Below are 24,748 nucleotides of genomic sequence, written 5' to 3'. Positions count from 1 at the left end.
CCGTTGTGACAGAGTGAGGCCCCTCAGGCATTAAAGACTGGAGTCAAACATAACAGATGAATCAAGGCATTTGAGGAAGCTCTGTGCCACACAACCAAGAGAGGCGGCAGGGTTTTTTTTTGTCAGCACAAGAAACCACAGGTGATTACTGTGCGTATATGAGGAGAACTCTGGGTGCCATGGCTGCCCCGCTTTGTTTACTAGAGAACTTTTCTAATTCCAGTCAAGGAAAGCATAAAAGAATTTACAGTAACTGCGTGTGAGGTTATATTGAGCTATAATTGTATGTTTTTCTTTGTGGATATTTGCCTTTTGAAGTCAAAACTTTTACGACTCTCCTCTTTGCACAGTGGCTCTTGCAGGGACTTGTTTTTGTTGCACTTTTCAATCCAGAAGTTTCCTGAAGGCAACAATATACAAACTCTCACATATTTTCCGCAAGGTAAAAACAAAATATATGTGTCAATCAGCTCACGCAGAGATGCAAGTCAAAACTTTAACTCAAAAGGATTTTATTGTAAATTCACAGCCTGGAGATACTGTACCATGTATCTAAGCAGGAAAAGCTTGGCACAATCACACAGTCTTCTCCCTCTTTTTTCCACCTCTGACTTGCCCACTCCTGCTTTCTTACTTTCTGCGCATGTCTCCCAGACACGCTCTTCCAATTGTAAAGAAGAACATCACAAAATGATTTATGCTCAGTAACTCTGTAAAGGAAATGACTTGAAGCACAGAGGGTTAAGTTTAGGTTTTGGGTCGAGGATGAAGTCATACTATCACAGCAGGTAAACAATGATTTTTACAACCAGTGTGTCTACACTGAGTTGACAGACTGGCTTTTCCAACCGCTTGGAGCCAAATGAACATTTAGTGTCATCATCGCTGCTAAAATGTGAGCAAACAGAGCTGCAGAAATGTTTTATGAGCTCATCACTGTTAAAGAAATGATAAAATACTCAAATTGAAACTTGATCAGGGCAGAGTTATCTGATCTTGTTGCTGGCGTCAACAGTCTTTTGGCTGTGAAAACAATATCTGCAGCACTATTATCTGATGCAAAGCTGTCAGCTTCCAGTCTTTCAACAAGTGGTTGGCTAATGGCTCTGAGCGAGACACCTAGTGACAGACAGTCCAGTGTCTCCAAACAGATCTGCATACCATCGCCTCAGCCTTGTTTGACATGTGCCTACGTTTGGCATCGTACAAACTCGTATTTGCTTACAGCAACTATGCAAAGTAGCACCTCTGTGTAATCACTTGTCACTTCAAGACGTATTATTTTTCAGGAGTGCCACTGGGGAGCGTCTTTATGCAATCTTTAATCATTAATTCCTACTTTTTTGTTCCTTCTCTTTTCTGTCACATAACGACCCGTGTTGACGTGCACTAGTGGAGAGAGGTATGGAAAGAGTGAGGACTCACAGTGAGACATAAAACACTTTGTGACATGATGAAGTCATTCTGACAGCTTGCTGTTTCCATGATGTGGTAGTGCTCTTTGGAGTGCTCAACGTGGAGACTGCAGCAGTGGGTCCAGCCAAAAAGCAAAACACACCACAACAGGAAATGGGCAAAGACGTGAGAAATGGTGAGAAATTTTGAGAAATAAACTAAGAGCCAGAGAGAGACAGGAAATAAAGTAAGAGAACAAACAGTCACATTGCCAACAGTGTGATGGCCTCTCTTCACTGTTGGCAATGTGAAAAATAAAGTTGGTGCTTCTACCACATCTCAAGCAGTATGTGTATTCACATGGGCAACTTTATGAGTGTGTTTCTCCACCTTCAAAGAATACAGACAACTAATGGATGAGTTTCACCACTTTTAGCCTCGGGAGTCAAAGCAACATTCAAGACAGCAGCAGGCCCAAACACACACACTCATATGCAAGCACAACATGCAAAGCAACACACATTCTCGCATGTCTAACTGTTGTGCCAAAAGAACTTTTAATGAGCGCTCGGAGGCAGGCCGAAAATGTAAATCCTCACAATCACAGCAGCACACCTGCAAAAACAGACAGAGGAAATGGTGCGCAGATAGTTTCCTTGTTAATTATAGTGTGGCAGCAGAGAGCCCCACGATTCCCCTACAACCACCTGTCTAACTCCTCCCCACCACTTGGCCTTAATTGCGATAGAAATTCCAGAAAAAGACAGGTATCAACAACTCCCAGATTTACTGCTCAAAGTGCTGTCAGAGGATTTTGCAACACAGACGCTTATATGGGTCCACCATTGTTCCAGTGGTTCCACCTGAAATGCATCATCACACAACCCACCAGGTTTTACACTAAAAATAAATAAATACACTGATAAACGTGGGTTTTTTTCTGACAGTTGTAAACATTTTACTGGAAGGAATAAGTCCAACAAACAAATTGTTTATTGTTGTTATATAACATTTCTTATACTTTAACTATATTTTTGATAACATTTAACTTTGTGATCCACTCCAGTAAAGTGGAAAACTCCCACTAATCACAATGTGCCAGTACAAGAGAGAAGGTCTCATTAATGCTTTTGTTCATAAGTAGCTATTTCTGTGACCATAAAGCACCATGTGTGTTATTACTGATGTGTGCTGACAGAGTATCTGAGCACTGACTAAAGAATTTTAAGGCCGCTTGATGTGTAAATATTTACAACAACAAAAAAGGGAGAATGTTTTTACTGAGGCAAGACGGCACTATCACACAGCACACTCATGAACACAAATACAGGGAACATGAGTAATGATGCGTACACATCTGGAACATATAACAGCAAGCACAAATAATAATTGATTCCAAACTGTGACTGAAGACTAGCACAAAGCTGTGACTGAACCATGTGATGGTAAAAAAGACTCTGTAAGGACAACCTGTCCAAAAACAAATAATAATAAAGACCTGAGGGTGGTGCTCTGAAGGAAGGGATGATCTCTGTTTCTTCCACTCCAGATGTCACTGACTGTGTCAAACTGACGGACCAGATGAGAGCACAGAGCTACAAAAATATCACCGGCCTTCGAGCAGGAATCCCTCACTCAGCTGTGCAGGCGTTTTTCTTCTTTTATAAATCACTTCAAACTGTCCCTCACACTTATGTCACGTCCACCAGGGGAAATAAACAGTGGACAGCAGGTGCAGAGCCATGGCAGTCCAGCTGCAGTGTCTCACCTACAGACCAGTAACCGCTGGAGCAATAAAGCAAAGCTCCACTCTGACATTAGCCACTTGATCTTTATCTGATATCCAAATCAAACAGCACCAAACGCAATGTGTTACACATGGCTGTTAACAAGTGGAACCTGTTAACCTAGCGCATATGCCAGCATCAATAAATAATCTTCTCTGGCATGCTGCTAACTATGGGAACACAATGAATAAACTTTCATGTAAACTAAGACCAGAGCTGCAGACACACCTCACTCCACAGGAATTATCCTCTGTTCTTTAAAATGTGGAAAACAATGAGTTTCTATTCAAAACATTCATATGTTGGTTGAAAAAAACAGGTCAAGGACTAGTGACTCCTCTGGTGAATACACATCAAACACATGCAAGTGTGCGCACACTAACACACACATACATATGCTAATAATAAAGAGCTCCACAGGCACTGGGTAACACATGAAACACTCATTAATAAGCGCATGTGTGCGCACAGGCACGCACACACATGTTCAAGTTGTTTTCTTTTAACATCAGGGTCACATTTATGACACAGAAAGAAAAAAACATACAGAAACAGTGCAGGAAAACAAACATGTGGACGTTTAATTGTTTACACATGAAAATCTGCTCAGATTTCGGGAAAACAATGATTAACTGTCGCAAGGAGCCTCAACTCTGTTTCTGTCATCAATTAAAACTCTTCCCAAGAAAATGCACTCTCTCTCTCCTTCTTTCTCTCCGTTTAGAGAGAGAGAAAAGGGTGAAGGAAGAAAAACAATGGTTAAAGTTATGGTTTGTAAACTTTCTGACTCACCAGCTCTCGTGTTGATGAGGCCGACAGATGGATCAAGAACTTGAATGGTCTGATGAGCGGCTCAAGCCCAGGAGGAGAAAAGATGTGTGTACGTTCATCAGAGTCCTTCTGACAGCAAAGACAGAGCAGCAATGAGTCTCTCTCTCTCTCTCCCTCCCTCACTCTCTTGCACCCTCCTCCCCCTCTCCCAGTCTCTACCTCTTAAAATCACTCTTTCACTCCCCAAAGACAGATGCACACTCTCTCACTCACTAAGAAATAATTATGCTCTCTGATTCATAAAGCCTTCCTTTGTCACGTGACCTAACACTTCAAATATACAGCACATTTTTTCACACGCCACAAAATGCCTGCAGGGAAGAAAAAGGCCCACAGAGCTTAAGTTTCTGTTTTTAATTCTCTCTCCCTTCTTTGTCTCTCACCGAATTCTTTTTTTCTCTTTCTCCATCTTCTTGGTGAAAGATTAGGCTTACCTACAAACTGTTTGTGCATGTCGAAATGGAGAGCCATGTCGGCATCTCTCATCATTCATGTTTGATCAATAACTTCACGGTTTAATAGGACGTTATTGTTTTTGTGATTTAACAGAGATGCTATGTTAATGACAAGCCAACAGGTTTCTCCTTCCAAGAACATCTAAGTGGTTTCACTTTTATTCTTGCTGTGATCAATTTATGGAATAAACATAATGGACTTTAGCCCTAAATGTCTGCTTGACACAAACATGTACTGTAGATTTTTTCATGTTTGTGTTTGGCTCTGTGTTTTATTGCTTGCAATGTTTCTGTGCAAATCATCCCACAGCAATGATAATAAATCACAAATACCTTTAGCATTGCTAATGCTAAAGTGAAGAGATTTAACAATAAAAGACAGCATGTATCAGGACTTATAACATAAAGTATTTGACAAAGATTCAACTGATAGGACGTTTAAAACAGTCTGACTTTACTTAGGATAAATGAAAATCCGTTTCTTGGGGGATAATAAACATCTGTCAACATGCTGACATTCATTTTCCAGTTTCAAAAATCAATGCATTTCTGAACCTAAATCACCGCCATTTCTAAAATGAAACTAGCAGTGGTAAATTAGCTGCAGGGACATCCTGTTGTAAGATGGCAGAGCTGTGCAGCAGCAGCGACAGATTTGGGTGTGCCCCTGAACATGCCCCTCACTCCATATGAGATCATGTGTTTCAGATGTGTGTTTATGTGTTTGTGGTTCTGGGTGTGTGCCCTTTTTTTCTGAATGTAATGTTTCTCAAGTTGTTTTGGTTGTGAGGAGCGACTCAAACCTCAGGGCTGGGAGGAGGAGAAGGAGGCACACCTCAACTGGCACCTCAGCGGGCACTTTCACCTCTTCAGCAGAGCATACATCAATAAAAATGTCAGTGTTAAAAATACGCAACTGCTCCTCTCCTGCTAAAGCATGCAACATCTAGTTTAATTCATGTCTCAACCAATCAAGAGATGCAAGAATTTTCAAAATAACCAACTTATACATGCACTACTTATTTGGAAACTTCATCTGAAACGATGCCCTTCAGGCATATTGGCCATGCATCACTTCACTCTCCTAAATCTCACAGGCTGAAGCATAATTTCCAACCAACACAGCATGTGAAACTTTTCCTCCTCCTCGATCTTCCCAGCTATATGAACGTTGAAGACCGGCTAAATCTGCTGCTTAGGTTGTTTGTAAACCTCAGTAATTGGCCTGATGCAGTCAGAGATCTTATGCTCAAATACACTGACCCCAAAGTGTCTCTGGGATAAAGTCAAGCTATCATAATAAAAAAAACGTGTTTCCAATCCTTACAGCCACATATGGCCCACAGTAGCTTACTGAAATGCTCTTTCATACATTTTTTTGATGTGGATTTGCCAGAACATAATCAGGGCAAATGAATGGATAAGCACTGAGAGGAACTGTTGCCATTTTGTCGAAACCTTATATTCAGGAAGCGCAGATCCAAGCCATACTGCAAAGAGCACTTCAAGTGATCCTTATCTCGTTTACATTTGATTTATGTGTTGCTTACGAGGCCTCTAAGACTAACAGAAATCCCTTCACTGTTTACATAGCAGTGCTAAATCAGCAAATGTGTAATATGAAACAAGGAGGTAAATGCAGCCAAAACACATTGTGTCTGTGGGGGGGAGGGGACTAACTGTATACAAGCTGCTAAAGTGATGAGAAGTGTGAAGTGTGAATTTCAAGCTAATGTGATGCCATCGGCCTGAGTGAGACCATGAGTTTGTGTCAGAATGTGCAGTCAAGTGCATGAAGATAGTCGTGTGTGTGTCATTGCGCAGGGCATGCTCTCCTCTTATTAAATCATGACAGTAAACTGGAGAAGATGGGGGCACGTTTAGAATGGGCGCACGTGTGTGTGTGTGTGTGTGTGTGCACGTCTGCAGTTGTGAATATGTATATAAGCGTGCTGTGTGCGTTGGATGAGTGTGTGTAGGCAGTAGCAGCGAAAAGGTCAGAGGTTACTAGTGTTTGTGTTTCAGTGTCAGTGAAGTGTGCTCCAGGCAGAGATTTATGATCATTGTGTCTGGGAGGCTGCAGAGTGGGGGATAATGAAGATAGATCAGGGTGCTATCTCTCTCTCCGGGCACCACTGGAAACATGGCCTATGGCCCCCGCGGTTCTCGTATCATTAACTCCAGCCTGTGACATCATAACACACTGCCTTGACATCAATCCTAACACAGTGTGCTCTGACAAAAAGTCGAATATGCAGTGAGGCTAATCCTCACAGGAAGTCACCCGGCAAACACGGGTATTGTTCAGCCTCTCTGGGTGTGTTTAAGAAGATATGAAATATTCATGGAAACATCATACTCAGTCGTGTGTTTCCACTTTAGACTCCACTGTATTTGCATTCATGAAGCTATGGAGCAGAGGCCTGGGGCTTGCTGGCAGAGGAAAAGGAGCACAGGCATGGGAGGAAAGAGAAAATGGGGGGGGGGGGCATATTGGAAGGAGCAAAAACAGGGAGGAAGTGAAGCTAGAGGGGTTAAAAAGAGATGGAACGAGGAGGAGGAGGAAAGATGGGGTTGGAGGGCAAGAGGGCCGCTGGTGCGGGGAATCAAAGGCGTGTGAGAGAAAAGCGGAAGAAAACTGGAGTGTAAGATGGAGAGATGGATGGATTGCAGAGGGAGGAGAGGGGGGTGGATTGGTGGTGGGAGGTGAGAAAGGGCGCAGGGATCTGTTGCCTGTTGGCGGCAGGTTTTAATCAGTAACAAGATGCCTGTAATGAGATCACTATTTCCCCCACATTCAGATTGATGTCATGTGCAGTTTGGTGCCGCACTGAGACAGGCAAGGGATGCAGGGCGAACGCACACACCCACTCAAGAGTCCTCCACACACACAGGCAGAAACACATTCATAAACGCACACACACAACACACAAATATACACTTGCTTGCACTTTCTTGGTTACAGACTTAAACACACATCCTGTGAAATGAAGGAGCTCATTCATCCCGCCTGGCAAAGTGCGCTCGTTTAGAGTCCAACCGCCTTGAAGTAAAAACATACACTGAGGAATACTACTCGCAGGAAAATGAGTTACTCATGGCAAAAGGAGAAATGTATGTGTTAGGGACCGAAGGCCATATAGCACGATGTACTCGTCTAAGAAAAACAAATGAGCACAAAGCTTGAAAGAGCGAGGGAGAGCCAAGAGCTTTTTACTGCGGCAGAAATGAAGGGAAAAAGAGAAGGGTAGAGGGGGAGAAAGTGTGTGTGTGTGTGTGTGTGTGTGTGTGTGTGTGTTTGTGTGTGTGTGTGTGTGTGTGCTTTCTGTGCACATTTTGGGTTGCATTCAGAGATTGTCGACACAGCCACCATGTGTGTGTGCCAGCACATGAGTGCTCCTCTTGACTGTTTCCCAAAAAACGTGTGTCCAATGAAAGGTGAACGGCTCTCCTGTCTATACTTTCCTCAAAAAAAAAAATCAGCCATGATGTCACCATGAACCCATCCTGAACCCACCTCTGTCAAAAAGCATTACTCCCTCTCTCTCTCTCTCTCTCTCTCTCTCTCTCTCTCTCTCTCTGCCTCATTTTCTGTTCCACCTCTCCCTCCTTCACGCTCCATTCCTGCCTCTCGAATTCTTCATGAGCTCCCATTCTTTTTCTTTCCTCTTTTTCATATTTCCGTATTCTTCAACATTTCCCTTCTGCCTTCCATGTCTCTCTCTCTCTCTCTCTCTCTCTCTCTCTCACACACACACAGACGCACGCACTTTTTTGGCAAGCTCGATCTAATTGAATAACCAAAAAGTGCAGCTGTTTGCCAAAAGTGCCAGGATGTTCTGATTATCATAAACTTTGTTTAAGCTGTGGTTTTGAAGGGGGAAAAAATGCTCTTGAGTGCATGAGGGGACGCCAGAAAAATAAAAGCAGAAAAAAAAAAAATAAAAGATGAGGAATAGGGGAGAATGCAAATGAAAAATGGGGAGAGAAAGAGAGAGAGAGAACACTGGGGAAGAGAGGGGTGGTGGGGGCAGCGAGAAGGCAGCCAGAGAGCCACATATGGAAGTGATTCTGTAATTACTGCAAATCTGTGAGCTCAAAAGGAAAGGTCTTCTTTTCCATGCCTCCTTCCCTGCACATAAAACTGCCCTTGTGAGAAAGCTGGGCACTAAATACTGCACAGGAAACCTGGGGGGGGGGCTTTTTGGCATGTTGGGCTGGTGTATAAATATGTATATGATGTTGAGTTTTCTCTGGTTAATTCCTCTGTCCACTACCAGAAAAAGGGGTAAAATACTGCATTCAATATTCATTTTGTTCCCTGAGCTTAATGAAGCGTCACGGAAGTTGAATGTAAAGTGAGATCTGCCCTGAAATAAACTTCTGTCCTTCGTCAGCCTGACGCATATCACTGGCATCGTTCTTATGAAAGCACACATTCAGGAAAGTTTGTAAAGGAGGAGGAGGAGGAAGAAGAACAGGGGGAGAGGGGGGAGGAGGGTGTGTGGGGTGGGTGACAGACAGGGTGAGAGACGCTCAAGACAGACAGTGATGATAACTGTCTTTCAGGCCTCGGCAGAGCAGCTCTTTACAGGTGTGTGCGTTGGCAGCGACTTCTGTTCTCTGCTCCAGTCCCCAAACAGTTCGAGCAGCCTGTAATTATCTCGTGGGCTGCCGTAACGTGTTCTCGTGATGAGTCTCTCACACACACACACACACTAAACACACACTAAACACACACCCGGGTTGACGCAGCTTTAGCTCCGTTTGTTCTTGGACACACCCGATTAATCACGACGGGATGATTCATGTAAAGTACAATCCTTACCTTCTTCTCCTCCCTCCAGAAGTTTCAAAGTAAACAGTGGATGACAAGCGCACGCACGCTGCAGTCTGCCCCCCTTTCTCTCTCTCTCTCTCTCTCTCTCTCTCTCCCTCCCTCTCTCTCTCTTTCTTTGGTTTCTGTGAAGGAGAGAAAACAGAGTGATGGACAGTCAGGCTGTTGTGAGGGTGAAGTCGTCTGGTCTCGCAGCTCCGGGAGGTCATTTCATTTCGTCTCAGTCATTCTGGGTCAGATCACCTCCGCTGGTTGCCTCTCTCCGTCACTGTGGCAGCTCTGGGGCGTCGGTGCGTGGAGCCACCGTGCGTGGGGATTTATGACGCGGTGTCGCCTCCTAGTGGTGCAAAGGAGCGCTGCAGCACATGATATGTCAGCGGTGATGGGGCCGAGCTGGAAACAACAAGGACATAAGAAAATACAATTACAATAATAAACCTTTCAAAACGCAGTTTCAAGGTGCTTTACAAGGTAAAATTACAATATGAAGGCAAAGGGTAGGAAACAATTAAAAAGCAATGTGAGGACCTGACAGCGATAGAGCAAGGATACCTTAATAAAACAGGATAAACTAAAACATTATCAAATCATTAAATTGGCTCAATGATTAAAGGTGACTGAGTCCATTTTCATTTATATGGTATAAATTGTTTGGTATGTTTGGTTGTTTTATAAAGATATCGGGCATATGATGGTTAGCATGTTGAGTTTTATCTGTTTATCTTTGCTGATTAATAATTCAGTTAAATTCATTACTATACTGGAAGAATCTGCATTATTCTTTCATTTGTCTCCCAGGGGGTTTATCCTGGAATAAAATGTATGCTTCATTTGTCTTTTGAAGGACTTATACTATTAATGACATGACAGTCAGTGGAAGATCTAGGGTTTTTCTAAATCAGGGGCCGTAAACAGGCCCCAATTTATACAGAGGGGCCAATTATATGTCAAACATCCATGCACAACTGCTGACACAGTACACTGCACATTTAAAGGTTCAGTGTGTATAATTTTTTGATATCTAGAGGTGAAATCACATGTTGCAGCTGAACTGCCCTCGCCTCACACTCCCCTTTCAAACAAAAAGAACCTGTGGTAGCTTCAGTTGCCATAAAAACTCAAAAGGTGTTTAGTTTGTCCAGTCTGGACTAATGTAAAAAACATGGCGACCTCCGTAGAGAGGGTCCCCTCGATGTAAATATAAAGTATTTAAATATAAAGGGCCTTTTCTGGGGTAAAGAAAACTACAATTCATACAATTTAGATGAAACACACTAGTGAAAACATCATGAGGATTATTCTACATTAAATTTCTGACAATAATTCCCTCTCACCTGAGTCTTACACATTGGACCTTTAAGTCATTCCTTGTTTACTGTTAGTTCTATAGCTTTGTGCAAAGCCAAACTTCACTCTATATATTTGGAAATTTGTTCCTTGTTCAAGCACATTGTGTCCTAGAAAAAAAGCCTATAGAGAATAAAGATTTTCAATCAAATCGTCATATCTGTTTTCACTATGGACTAGTTTATTTGATAAAAAAGAGACTATTGACAGGACAGGGGCACTTCGGGGGTCAACCAGATTTTAGCTGGGGCCAGTAGATAAAAGTCAGTAATTATTTCATTTTTGTCGAGAATACAAACTTATTTAGTCGGAATTAAACTTACCTGGTGATCATCTGAGGACACAGAGAGAGAGAGAGAGAGAGAGAGAGAGAGAGAGAGAGAGAGAGAGAGAGAGAGAGAGAGAGAGAGAGAGAGAAGAGAGAGAGAGAGAGAGAGAGAGAGAGAGAGAGAAAGAGAGAGAGAGAGAGAGAGCAGAATCCTGCTTATGTGTCAGTGCCATGACTTACCACTGGGAGGCGCCTTCCTCACGTTGTGTTGGAATTTTAAACTTGGAAGGTTTAGTTACTTGAACAGTATATTTCAAACTCACAGCACAGGGAGCCAGTAGGAGGGACGCACAGAGCAGACCTAGTTTTTTTTTTTTCTATTTAAATAATCGCACAAATCATAAGATAGATTTTTAAAATGTTTAACACTAACATATTTCAATCGTGTAATGTTTAACAGAGTTTAAGTGTCTGCAGTTTACTCCAACAGCATTATGTTGGCATGTAATGGATCCAGTTGGAGATCTACAGTTTCCTTTGGCACATGGGCTTTAAACTTGACACTTGCACGGTGCTGGCATGTCTCAGTGTTTACCCTCCGTTAGTAACGCCACTTGTCAGTGAAGCAGTCACGGTGAGCCACGCCTCTTGTCCATGTGCTCCATCCACCAATCCCTCCATTCCTCTGCAACACACGCTCCGTACTTTGCATAAAATGTGTATCAGTAGGGCAGCGCTCTCCCCTGCACATGCAGAGCGCACATGTAATGTGGCTTTGCTGAACACATACCACGGTCGAATAAGCGCATCACACTCCCCTCAGCTCCAGATCCCCACCAATGAAAATGCTCTAAAGCGTGAAGGAGAGAGAGGGAGAGAAGGGAGTCCGCGCGAGATACAAAGCGAGAGCCAAATCCCACACAAACAGACACAACACAAGTTGGAGCGAGCGGAAAGGCGGTCACATTTCCTACTTACCTGCAAACGTGATTGATGTGGGTGTTTGTACCAGTGGGTGTGTGTGTCACGCCTGACGCCCTGTTTGTGGTTGTGCTGACTCCACTATCTTGGAATTCATGAGATTCGTTTAGTCGTCGCTCGTGCAACATCACACCACAGGCAGTATCCAGAGAGTGGAGAGACCGTCAGAGAAGAACTTAGACATTGACAGAGACACCTGCCTCCACTTTTCCTAGGGAGCATCTTTACGCGCACTGGACGCGTAGCCATCGCTGCTTCCTATTTTTTGCACTCTGTGAGCAGGTGTTTTACGCAAAGCTTTTTCTCGACTTTCCAACCTATCTTCAACGACTTTTGCTCTAGTCAAGTGACATTCAAAGACGACTATCCTCAAGTTTGCTTAAAGTCGTCGACATCAACAAGAAGCATGGATAACAGCCCTGGTGGAGGTAAGATTAACTTGAATTATTTCTCACTTGTATGCAGCAACCTGTCTTTTTGGAGATGTTTCTGTTACTTGGTGTACTATACAATGATGTAGATGGGAGCTCCTTTGTAACAGCAATTCTGATTAGGACATATCTAATATGATTATGTCAGAATTGATATGCCTACATTATGATACTAACAATCAAAAGGCTAAATCAATTCAGCGCTGTCTATTTTGAATATATTATTCAAACTGAATAAAAAATTAAAATAATGAATTAACAAAAAATATTGATTAATGTAAAAAAGCAGAATTGTATTTAAAATTATTTGTACTAATGTGAGTATCACTGGCAATACTGAATTTGCTGAACTTTACCACTATTTGATAATGTTATAGTTATGCATGAGTTTACTCCGATGACATTTCATCACTTGTCCTGGTTTCTGTTACTACGGCACTTTGAGCAAAGTTGTCCCAGAAAAGTTGCTGCATTGCGTTGAAATGCCACCACGCACGCAGCAGCTGATGGACAGCAGCTCCACAGAGAACTGTGCCATATGGTTGTACAGTGATGCTTGCCACTTCCTGTTTCTCATGAAAACAAACTCACGTGCAGCTAAAGTACACGGGGGCTGTCACTGTAATCATAATCTGTCAACCCTCTATCATCTCATTGCTGAAATAAATAAATAAATAAGCGAATGATACCCTGCGTGTAATGGGCGTGTGTGTGTGTGTGTGTGTGTACTATCAAGGCCATGGCTGAAGAGCCTGCAGCATAAAGGTTGATAAGTGACTTCCATCCTTTAAGTGGTATTGGGCAGCGTTTTCTCGAGGTCAGCCAACGTTGAACGTGATTCCTGCTTCTCCTCTGCTAATTGACGGTGAATCATTTACAACAGCGATGGTCACGTTCCAGCACAGGTGATGGGCGCACCCTTCGTCTACCCTCTGATCTAAAGGCGACACTAAACTCACTCACTGGGTTATGACTTTTTATTTACCTTGATAAAGTGCTCCAGTGTTTTTCACGGGGAAAGAGATCATAGATCAAGGATAATAGCTGTAGTATTAGGCGATAAAGTTGAGGACTTTGGGCTGAGCTTTTTTGTTTAGTTTATTATTGATATTTAGAGGGTTAGGGTTAGTGAGTATGCATGTGTGTCTTGGTGAATCAGTTGGTTATTTGAAAGTTTTTATTTCTTTTTCAAACAGTTAATTTAGGTATCTCTACAGACTTATTTAAATGACTTTGTTTTCAATGCTGCAAAAGTGTTTTGCCATTTTATTTCTCCTCCTCTCATAAGTGACCACCCTGAATTTTGTTCATTGACTTTTAATATTTCAATAAGGATTTTGGAATGCACATGACTTCATTTCACTTATGACTTCAGTGGGAATCTAAACAAAGCTCATAAACATCATAATAACCTGTCAAAAGATACGGCTGCAGTGCTGGGCTCATAAAGTCCAGTAGATCAAATGAGATTGTGGTCGTGCATTTGGTTGTGCGAGCCTGTGTGTGTGTATTTTTGTCATCTCTTTGGGACATTTTTCCGGGATAAATATCGACCTTGTCAAGTCCAGTATAGACAAGCCCGGACCTAATGAGGCCAAATATAATTTTAAGGTCCTGGTTAAGGTGCCAATTGATGTGAGAGTAAGGTTAGGTTTAGGTATAAATTGGTTATATTAAAATGGGTTAGGGTAACATTTGTACTGTGTGTGTGCAGAGATGATTGGGTGGAGGTTATAGGTATGTTGCATATGCCATTGGTGAATAATTGCTCTGATCATATATGAAGATCAATGCTGCCATAACAACAGATTGTTATGCATTTCTTTCATTGACTCTTACAAACATAAACAGCAGGATCAATATCGAACTTCTACAACCTTGACTTCCTGTCAAAGATCAACTCTGGGGGTCACTTCTTACAATGCAAATATTTAGTCTTCGCCATCATTACTTTACTCAGCAGCACTATTATTCTATATAGGTCACATAAATGTCAAATTGTGGTTATATGATAAGAAACTGATTTTCCTTACTGTTCACTTTCTGTCACTGACACCTCCTCTGACACTCCCCTAGTGGACGATTTCTGCACTGTTCTCATCATGTTTAAAGTTAAGAGACTTTTAACTCTGGCTCACTCCTCACCCTCAATTGGAAACTATAATTGGCAGACCAAAAAAAAATCATCAGTGAGGGCAACATCAATATTAACGACTAACTATTATTAACTATGTGGCTTAAGATTACATTACAGTTAGAGGGATGTAAAAAAAAGTGATAAGAGTTAGTTTGCATCAAAAGCTCAAACAGCATTTTAATGCGTATATGGCCATGGAATATATATATATATATATACACATATATATATATATATACACACATATATAAACAAAATGACTGTCTTACAAGCAGGACATGCAATGCAAGGCTTGTTGACACCAATGAACCCATTCTCCCCTATTAAACTGCTGCCATGGACACCCTGTGCAGCTCCTGGCTGACTGTGCAGGCGCTGCTGCTGGTGCTGCACGGTCAGACCACCCGTAACATGCTGGTCTATTTAATTCGGCCCCTCCATTGTAAGCCCCTGGCGGGCTGTGGGAGTCCTGGCTTGTTGGCTGGAGCGCAGCTTCATGTTTTCCCTGTGAAAGCTCCATCATAAGCCTCCTCACGTGGCTTCCCTCGGAGAGCCGCGTGCGACGCGTGAGACAACCCTCCCTCCCCGTCTCCCTCCCTCTCTCCCTCCCCCGCTCTTACGGACGCTGCTGTGTTGATGCCGCCTGCGGTGATGGAGGGGGAGAGTCTGGTCAGTGGGTCAGCGATTCCAGGCATCAACTTTTTTTTCTTCTCTCGTCACGTTTCCCCGCCTCATGCGACCATTGCATTGATTTGTAATCCCCCCTCCTCCTCCTCCTCTCTCTTAACATCACAGACCTCAGTGCATGTGGCTGACGCTGACTCAGTTTTGACTCTGCAACATCTGCCCTCAACCCAGAACCCATTACGGGTTCAGGGCGCACACATCCGCTTAGTGTGCGTTTCAGCTGAAACGTGACCCTGCTGTTAAACACCACATCCCTGCTCTCTCCAAACGCTGCTGATACAGATATCGGATTAAAAACATCTCGAGAGTCCAAAGCTCAGCCCCCACCCCTGAGAACATCATATCTCCCTGAAGCGGATGTTTTTCATGTCCACGTTGGGCAGGACGTGGCGTGACAGACTTCATTTGGCCACATGCCATAAAAACACCTATAAAAAAACCCAGGCTCTTACATCTTATTATGGCCAGCGCTTATCATAATAAAAACATGTTAGAGCCCGAAACTCTGCCAGCACCCTGAGAAAATCACATCTCCCTGAAGCGGATGTTTTCAGTCCATGTTTGGCAAGTCACGTGTGACAGACTTGTTTCACTTGCATATCATAAAAAAAACAAGATAATAAATTGAAGATTTCAAATCACATCATGGCTGCTGCGGGTAAATTATAGATACCAGCTGTGACTGTCTAACACAATTCCTTCTGATAATTGCCTGAGCCAGAGCCAGTGTGTGATGCAGCATCAGTTTGGAGAAATGCTGGAGGCACATAGTTCTATCAAGTTCCTGTGATATTGACCTACTTACAGAAGTCTGAGTTAATGAAGTCTGCTGCGAAAGAACCCAGCGCTCACAGACTGGCTGTGTTCAGTATCACAAAATACTGTAACTCTTCTTTATATTGGCCACTTATTTTTCTTTAACAGCATGATAAACACTGGGTTGCTCATTATAAACGTAATAGCACAAGGGTAGATAGATAGTAACATTTACTGTATATAGAGGTTGGCCAATGAATGTGAGAGATTGAGGACAAGAGAGAAAAGGAGAAGAGCAGAGTGGAGAGCTGTTGTGCCTGTGAACTGCACAGTGCTCACGTTTCTCTGCCTGCTTCCAGTCCCAGGCAGATTAGCGCTTGCACGGGTAGGCTAAGATTAAAACGGGCACTGAGGTCAGATTGACTCCTCAATTAATGTTGTCTGCAGTGACCTACATTTCAGCTGTCTTGTGCACACTGTGGCAGTGTGTTTGCATGCACAGGAAATACCACTGTGCATGCAAAAACAACAACACCAAAATCAGTGAGAAAGTCATGTTAAGTTTGTTATAGCTGCAGTATCCTGCATGTGGCGGCTAACCAGCAGATATAATGAAGGTCAGGGCTGAATGATACGAAGTTGCCAAATTTTAGGACAGTTCCCCTAAAGTTAGGACCTTTTTTTCATAAACAAGAAATTTAAATGTTCTTAAAAGGACATAAAAGGAAATTCATGTAACAATATAATACATCTGACATCGCTGAACACTTCACTTTTACAGTTGAGTGTTATTACACACTGCCAACCACAACACAACTTATAGGTGTAAGCCAAAAGAATGTCTGCTTCAGGGTGCTGTAGCCACCACGAAGGGCTTTTTTGTGGTTTAGTATGATTATAATTGACATAATATAACATTTATGTCAATTGTAATTGTACTAAACCACAATATTATGTTAATCGGCTGGCTAGCTAACACAACTGGTTGGATTGTCTTCCTGCCAGAGCAATACTGCAGCTAATAAAATAATGATCATGGCTGTGTTGGATTTACAGCAGGTATGCAAATGATAAAGCACAGCGAATAGTTAATAGTGATGGTAGTGCCAAGTTGGTGAAGGCCCCAAAATCAAATACAACTTGGGTGCCCATAAAGGCTTTGGTCAGCCCTGTTGCCAAAAACAATTACATTAATAATAATGCTGCCAAACGATCAATTGACTGGTGATTGCAATATCATTGTGTAGCACGTGTGGATACCGAAGCTTTGCGCAATGTTTACACTCTAGATTGTAACTACACTGACTTCTCCACTGTAACACCAGACACATGCACGTGATAGTTTTTTCACACCAGGAAAACAGACTGTAAAACGGATTGTTCATTGACACCGTTTACAACGCAGTGACTCCAGGAGTCATTAATAAACTCAGCACATGTGAGTCTTCAGGTGGACATGCAATGTGTTTGGGTGGGTGGGGGGTGGGGGGCTGGGTCACCGCCCTCTGCATGTTTGCTCTCAAGAAGAAGGTGAGGCTCAGGCTCTAGTCTGCTGGATCTGTCTATGGCATGAGTCAACAAGTCCACTGACACGTGCTGCTGTAGGGATTATCAAAACATTGGAGCTAAACAAATACCTAGTGCAGCAAAGGGCAGCACAGCAACAAGCCTACTGCACTTATGCATGATTTCCACAAAAAGGCGGAGTTTCATGTAAACACTGTAGCATGGCTGGAAGTTTGGATGATGGAAATGTTTTTTTCTTAGTTGCACGTGCAAGCCAATCATGCACAAAAAAATAGTACAGACATCTGTTGTTATTGTTGATATTAGTATCATTTTGAACATTTACCTCAATTTGCATGTAATTGTCAGACCGTCTCCACTGTACAACTGTAAAAATGTACTAACTACTCGGTCTCTGCACTGTTTGGGCTTTTCCTTTTGCAAAAACGTGACTCACATTCCCCGACTGACTGGCTGCTGGTGGCGCAGCCGTGGCGGAGCCTTTAGTGCCACCTCATGCCCGGGGAGCCTTCCCTGTATGCAGCAAAGGGAGTGTTTATAAACACAGATCTGAGTGCAGATTGTTGTATATGTCAACACGAGGCTGGGATGGTTCGGGCGGTAACCATGTCAGGAGTCCATGCATGTGAGGCGGCGGTCAGGTGTTGTGCTGTTGGCTGGCGCTGGGCACAGTGCCAGGGGAGCGCGGCTATTATTGGAGCGGAGGAGGCAGCAGACCCCACAGACACGTGAGGCCGTGTCTCAGCTCATCCACAACGCATGACTGGAAATGCGTGAGAGAGGGAGAGAGAGGACGAGAGGGAGGCAAAACTGAAGGGGGGGGGGCAACCGCACACAGCTTAACGACAGAGAGAGAGAAAAAAAAAGTCCACATATTCATACATTGCCTGTATAAATACTGCATAAGCATGACACGGTATGATTTAGAAACGCTTCTGGAGGAGGAGACCTACCCGCTTTGTTGCTGTGCTACCAGTGGTATTTTTAGCGCCCCCCTTATCCGCCTGAGCGCACCATTATGCCTATTACACTCTCAGGATGAGGAAACGACGCTGCAAATTCTCAGAGCTGTTCTCTGCTGCCCAGAGGTTTTAACATTACATCACATCACATCCAACCTCACAGAGTAGCTGCACGGAAGGGAAATATAGCCAACCTATAAGATGTATCATGCATTCAAATCAGGCAACAACTTACAGGGAATGTTGAAAAACATCCTATCTGGCACTACTAAAGAAAAACAAACATGTATCCAACCAGATACACTGCAAAATTTAATGTGTGACATTGTATGCTGTAATTAGGAGCTCGATGAATCTTTATTTCATCTGCAGCAGGTGGAGGGGTCATCCTGTACGCCGGTTCCTCCGGCAGTAACAGTCCCAGCCCCGGCAGCCCTTCCAGTGGGTACCAGACACAGTCGCCCTCTTCGCACTCTCAGCCCTCATCTCCGGAAGAGTTTACCTTCACAGAGATTGGGCCACTCAAACAGAGGGCAACTGAGTGCACAGCCCCATCCTCCAAACTGGTGTTCCAGTTCCCAGAGGTCTACAGTGGCCCCTCAATAGCAGCCACCCCGCAGCACACCTACGCACACCCCATTGCAGGAAAGAGGCCATGTGGCTTCACAGGAACTTTCACCAGTAAGTGTTTCCTCTTTGTCTAGATACATAAAGATTTATTCCTTGATGAAACCTTTTGCAGCTTATCTAACAATAATGTATTGTTCTTCAGAAACAGGTGGAATGGTCCTGCTCTGCAAAGTCTGTGGGGACATCGCATCTGGTTTCCACTATGGAGTGCATGCCTGTGAAGGTTGCAAGGTAAGCCCCTATGAGAGATATCATGTGGAATGATTAAACAACTTGATGCTATTGGTGAACTAGTTTCCTGTCATATATATTTAAATGTATACACGTTTGTGTGTGTTTCAGGGTTTTTTCCGCCGCAGCATCCAGCAGAACATCAATTACAAGATGTGTGTGAAGAATGAGAACTGTCTGATCATGCGCATGAACCGAAACCGTTGCCAGCACTGCCGTTTCAAGAAATGCCTCTCTGTTGGCATGTCAAGAGATGGTAAGACTTCCTGACACATTTAAATGAGTGAGAGAGACCCTCATGCAGTTGTGCCAGAATACCACAGTGCCCTGATTAGCCAAAGCAGCAGGGAAATGGGCAGCCAGAAAAGAGGCGCAGTACTAATATGTAGGTCTGTGTGAAAAATGTAATGCGGAAAGTCTTTTGAGGTCATCGTGCCAGTAGCACAGCCACTCTCTCTATCAGAAGAACTGCAGCTGCCTTGCCCTTCCACTGTGTCACAGCACCGCCAAAGATTACCATCTGTATCACTCTCCTAAGTTTCAAAATGTCTTTGCCCTTTACAGCATCTTCCTGCAATACTGTTACCTCTAAGCTCTTGTTCAGTTCAGCCCCTCCTCCTGCATGTACCCACCATGTTCCCTCAGCTCCCTTACATCTCCCCCTCAGACAATGATTTATGAGAAGAGGAGCCTTGAACTCCCTGAAGCTATCTATCATCTGGAAAACTGCAGCAAACACAGGAATTATTTTAGGAAATTGGAACAGGGTCAACTTGATTACCTTGTGTATGCCCATAGAACATCTTACTGCAATTAATGAGGCAAGGGATGCAAAAAAAAAACAGGCAGTGGTTGTGACAGAATTTGTCATGCGTGACGCTCACATCATCTAGTTTTAGCTTTGATAGCTGAACATTGATTGATCACCTATCATTGCAGATTAACAAATTTGCTGCACTGACCTAGAAAAACAATGCAGAATTGGGTCTATAGTGTACCCATACATCATGACCTACTTGGTGTAGTCTTCCTGTCTTCTGCCTCTCAGCATAGTTTTCTGCTTATCTCCACCCTCCAGTACACTGCATTGCCTAATCTAGTAAAGGGGTTAGTGTTATGTGCTTGACACTTCTGGTGCACGGAGAAATCGGGTGGCAAAATGCGACTCAATAAGATATCAAACAGTCAGGTCAACCCTCATTTGTAAAAGGGGATTTTGGAAAGTTTTAAGGACCACAACCTAGAAACCCCTTTTTTCTCCTTTTCAACCATTACAAAAACAGGAAAACCACATGCAACTGCCTGCAGCCCATAAAGAATATTACACCCTGATTTCACACCAAGTTCCCATGTGACTATGGCTTTAGGCAAATATCAAAGTCTGTTTGCATTATGGCACACGTGTCTGTGTCTAACCAGAGCAAAATGATTAGAGCAACGGCTCATTAGTTTGCATTTTCCTCTTTTAAACGTGATAAAATGGATTAATCTACTACTAAGTTACTGGCCCTATCCTCAAAGACAGACCCTGCAGGTAGTGAACAGAATGCTGTATATTTGGAATATAAACATAGCAAAAATAAAGCATATTAAGGTGCTGCATGTAACCTGAAGTTGAAGTTTAAGACTTGTAAATAAAGGTAAAGGTACACTTAAAAGCTCAGGTGTGCTATACTTGCAAAAGTCTGTACCAGCTCAACTTTTCTGCTTCATCGAACTCAAACTTTCATGCACACGCACCCCCACATCCACACACACACTCTCACTTTCAGCATATCAAAGTCTCTCATGTCAGCCCTCTTAAATTACTCACTACTGTCTCCTTAAGTCATTTATGCACTTGAAGCCCACCTTTCTCATCCTTCTCCTTCTCACGATCTGAGTGCAAGTGACATCACGCTCACGTTGCCCCACTGCCCTACTTACAAACGGAGGTAGCGAGTGGCAGAGGAAGGAGACAGGGGTGGATAGAGGAGAGGATGAGGCAGATGGTAGCAGGGGGTCTATAAATAGCCTCGCCAGCTGATGGTTACTGTGGGAAGGGGGATGGGGATGCAGTTGAGGAAAGTTTTTCATCTCAAAACTTATGAGATTCTCCTTGAAATCATTAAAACTTCAGGCGTTGGTTATGCTTTTGATGTGTGTTTGTGTTTAAGGAAAGAAAAGGGTAACTGTTAAACCACCAGTATGCACCTGCCTTTTGATTTTAAAGACATTTATTTGCCTTGGTTGTCACTGGAGTTCTTCTACCTTGCTCATATCTCTTTCCAGACTTCAAAAATCTGGGGATGACATTAATTTTAAAGGCAGCAAAATAGAGGTCAAACAATAGAGCAAAAAACATGTCCAGTGTTAATCTCCATGTTGTCACAATGACTTGTGGCTGATCTGTCCTCACTGCTTGTGTCTTCACCAGCTGTACGTTTTGGCCGCATCCCTAAGAGAGAGAAGCAGCGTCTTCTGGATGAGATGCAGAGCTACATGAACAGCCTAAATGAGTCGGCTGCCATGGACATGGACTCATCTTCAGTGAGGGACGTTCTCCCCAGCCCAGATGATGGCAACTCAAAAGAAGCCATTGGGGCCATCTCTCGAGCCTACCACGACATCTTCACCAGCAGCAGAAGCAGCAACCGCAGCCAAGGACGAGTAGCCAAGAGGGCTAACGTCACCTCTAACAACAACACATCTCCATTTTCTCAGGATGCCAGTTTTCCCCAAGTCTCATCTCACCCCAACTCCACCCAGAGTTATCAGTCTTGTCCTGTTGCCCCTGCCACCCTCTGCCCGGTTGCCCCGAATGACAACCATCCCACGTTCCACAATGTGGACAACAGTCACTACGACTACTTTGTGTCAGCAAATCCGAACCACAACCAGTCTCATGGTACAACACCTCAAAGCGGCACCTCTGCCAATCATAACAGTTTTCGCAATGCAGGACATACCACAAACCCGCCCTCCTGCCCTTGGAAATTAGCTCCAGGAGCTAAAGTGCTGGTAAGTGTAGGAAGAATATTAATAACAAGATGAAGACTAACCAATGTTATGTCATGTTTGAGCAACAATTTTCAATTTCTATGTCTGTTTTTCTTTCTTTAAGGCCTGTCCTCTCAATGCATGCCCTGTGTCAGGGGCGGAGCGGTCGAGTCAGGAGATATGGGAATCCTTCTCTCAGTGTTTCACTCCTGCTGTCAAGGAGGTGGTGGAGTTTGCCAAGGGTATCCCTGGATTTCAAGAGCTTAGTCAACAGGACCAGGTCATGCTGCTCAAGTCAGGCACCTTCCAGGTAATGGCGTACATTTCAAATGATTATTATGGCTTTCAATAAATGTGACACTTATTACCCCTTCTTCTAAAGTTAAAATGTATTATTGATGTAAATATTTGTCTCAAACATATTTTAATGTGCCTCTGTTTTTTTTCTGCTACTTGTGTGTTTAGGTATTGATGGTGAGGTTCTGCACCTTGTTCAATGCTGAGGATCGCACAGTGACCTTCCTGAATGGAAAAACTTACCCACTCTCTACCCTGAGGGCTTTGGGCATGGGCTCCCTGCTGGACGCCATGTTTGAGTTCAGTGAGAAGTTAGGCTCCTTGGGGCTAGAGCCTGACGAAATGGCTCTCTTCATGGCTGTGGTGCTGGTTTCTGCAGGTGAGATTCATGAGTAGGTAAACTTTGACACATTTTGCTTTAATAGTAATGCATTACATGTGTCTGTCAATGACTTACCCTGGTATCCGCTGTGTTCTTCAGACCGCTCTGGCATCTCGGACATGTGGGCTGTAGAGCAGCTCCAGGAGGGTCTCATTCGCGCCCTGCGATCACTAATCAACAGACGTCGTCCAGATGACTCCGCTCTCTTCCCAAAACTCCTCCTGCGCCTGCCAGACCTGCGCACCCTCAACAATCTTCACTCCGAAAAACTCTTGGCCTTTCGCATTGACCCTTGAGCGGACCACTTGCACAAAGACACAAACTTATTCAGTACACCACATATTACACATATTACCTTCCAAGGGCACAACTTCCTTCAAACCTGAGTCACAAGTCACGGAGTGTTTTTCATAAAGGATGAATGAGGCCAGCGGCGAATATATTTTTTACATCACTGATCTTCATGCAATGTTTTTGGGACAAATAAACACACACACACTTAAACTCTTGTATATACATTAACCTTAACACCTCTTGAAAGACATTCTTCCAGTAACAAAATCAATAATTGTGTAGAGTTACTATTACCCTTTTGACAGATCGCTTGTGCATTTGCTCATTATATCCAAAGTACTTAAGAATAAAAGCCAGTTCACTTGTTTATTCCTTAAGTCGTACAGCATCAACAGGCCATCACTAAGCAGCAGCAGCTGAAAGACAAGATAATTTAAAACGGTTTATTACTTAGGGACCATTAATAATGATCGACTGTGTTTCAGTTTGTGTTTAAAAGAAAGGGAACCTGTATATAATACATAGTGAAATCTGAAATATTAAGGTAATTGTGCATTACTATTTCACAAACATGCCATCTGCATTAGCACTAGAATGAGACCACTATTTCAATATGTCACTTGTTAACAATGTTAATTTGGCACACCATCTGTTTCAATATGACAACTTCATTTGTCAATCGCAATTTATGTGATTTCACAAAAACATTCTGTCTGCATATACTGTATTACATCTGGCAGATGGAGATGCCCCATGCATGTTGTACTTCCTTTGTTTATTTTTGTTGCTGTAAATATTATTTTACCCCAATGTCTATGTATCAAGGACTGAATTGATGGATCGGACGGATGAGTTCGGTGTAAAGAAGAATGTACGGACGTTCCTGTACTAGGTGGGGGTTTGACCATGCCAGGGGGGCTTTTCACTGGAGACTATGTAGTCGGGATTCTTAGATAGCTTAGACGCACTTCCTGCTATCGGATGATGTAACCAGCTAGCATAATCCCTGAAATCACCAGCACTCACTCCACATGCACCCTGCCTCTCACCCCCCAATGTTTGTCATACAAACACAAGAGATATTTTTGGGTGAGAGATCTTATTTGATCAGTCCTCTCGCTGTTTTGCTTGTTTGATTATGGCTGATCAAGCACATCTTGTACATTTTGTAAATCTTTCTTCCTGGATAGAAATTATATAATGATATAAAGTTGAATTATGTATTATCATGCCTCTGTGTCACTCTTTTCTGTCCTTTTAGGCAAAATGAGTAAGATGCGTTGTGTAGCTGGGCTTGTATGGATCTGAAAAATGTGTAAAGCAACTTACATTCACATTATTATATAACACAAGTTTATACCCATGCATGCAATTATAACGTGCATGTAGTCTTTTAAAGTGGTGATTGGATCCATAACTAGAAATCCAGGTTGTATAGTAGACAACAACATAGTTCCCATTAGGTTGTACATATATCTCTATAGAAATGCCACAAAGCACAGCCTACATAAAGTAAAACAAATAAAATCCAACC

The 24,748-nt window shown here is 43.1% G+C and overlaps 2 protein-coding genes across 6 annotated transcripts in view; one reads left to right on the top strand and one right to left on the bottom strand.

Annotated features, from left to right (window-relative positions):
- Positions 1 to 22,911, bottom strand: part of rarga (retinoic acid receptor gamma a) — a 54,616-nt gene extending 31,705 nt beyond the window's left edge. The window contains exons 1-4 of one of the 5 annotated variants that reach the window (XM_020096187.2): positions 22,782 to 22,911; positions 9,549 to 9,698; positions 9,297 to 9,430; positions 3,975 to 4,082 (exon numbers count right to left, since the gene is read on the bottom strand). The gene's annotated coding sequence lies outside the window, so the exon portion shown is untranslated. Of the gene's footprint in view, positions 1 to 3,974; positions 4,083 to 9,296; positions 9,699 to 22,781 lie in introns of all 5 variants that reach the window. The other 4 variants (XM_069527020.1, XM_020096188.2, XM_069527022.1 and 1 more) reach the window with 4 other exon arrangements.
- LOC109635188 (nuclear receptor subfamily 1 group D member 1-like) lies at positions 11,172 to 24,440 on the top strand. Its single transcript, XM_020096184.2, has 8 exons — positions 11,172 to 12,329; positions 18,774 to 19,082; positions 19,174 to 19,262; positions 19,374 to 19,518; positions 21,679 to 22,262; positions 22,366 to 22,551; positions 22,707 to 22,917; positions 23,020 to 24,440. Exons 1-8 carry the CDS (start codon positions 12,308 to 12,310, stop codon positions 23,214 to 23,216), a joined length of 1,743 nt encoding a protein of 580 aa, XP_019951743.1. The 5' UTR covers positions 11,172 to 12,307; the 3' UTR covers positions 23,217 to 24,440.
- The last annotated feature ends 308 nt before the right edge of the window (positions 24,441 to 24,748 follow it).

Source organism: Paralichthys olivaceus, chromosome 6 (assembly GCF_024713975.1).
Source record: "Paralichthys olivaceus isolate ysfri-2021 chromosome 6, ASM2471397v2, whole genome shotgun sequence".
Lineage (NCBI taxonomy): Eukaryota > Metazoa > Chordata > Actinopteri > Pleuronectiformes > Paralichthyidae > Paralichthys > Paralichthys olivaceus.
Note: the sequence above shows the minus strand (reverse complement) of the source record. Positions and strands in the feature narration are given on the sequence as shown.

Bases quoted from the DNA above. Each gene is read 5' to 3' on its own strand.
- LOC109635188 (XM_020096184.2), top strand. From the start codon at position 12,308: ATGGATAACAGCCCTGGTGGAG. The intron at 19,519-21,678 runs GTAAGACTTCCT...TGTCTTCACCAG, and splicing joins TGTTGGCATGTCAAGAGATG to CTGTACGTTTTGGCCGCATC. The intron at 22,263-22,365 runs GTAAGTGTAGGA...TCTTTCTTTAAG, and splicing joins CTCCAGGAGCTAAAGTGCTG to GCCTGTCCTCTCAATGCATG.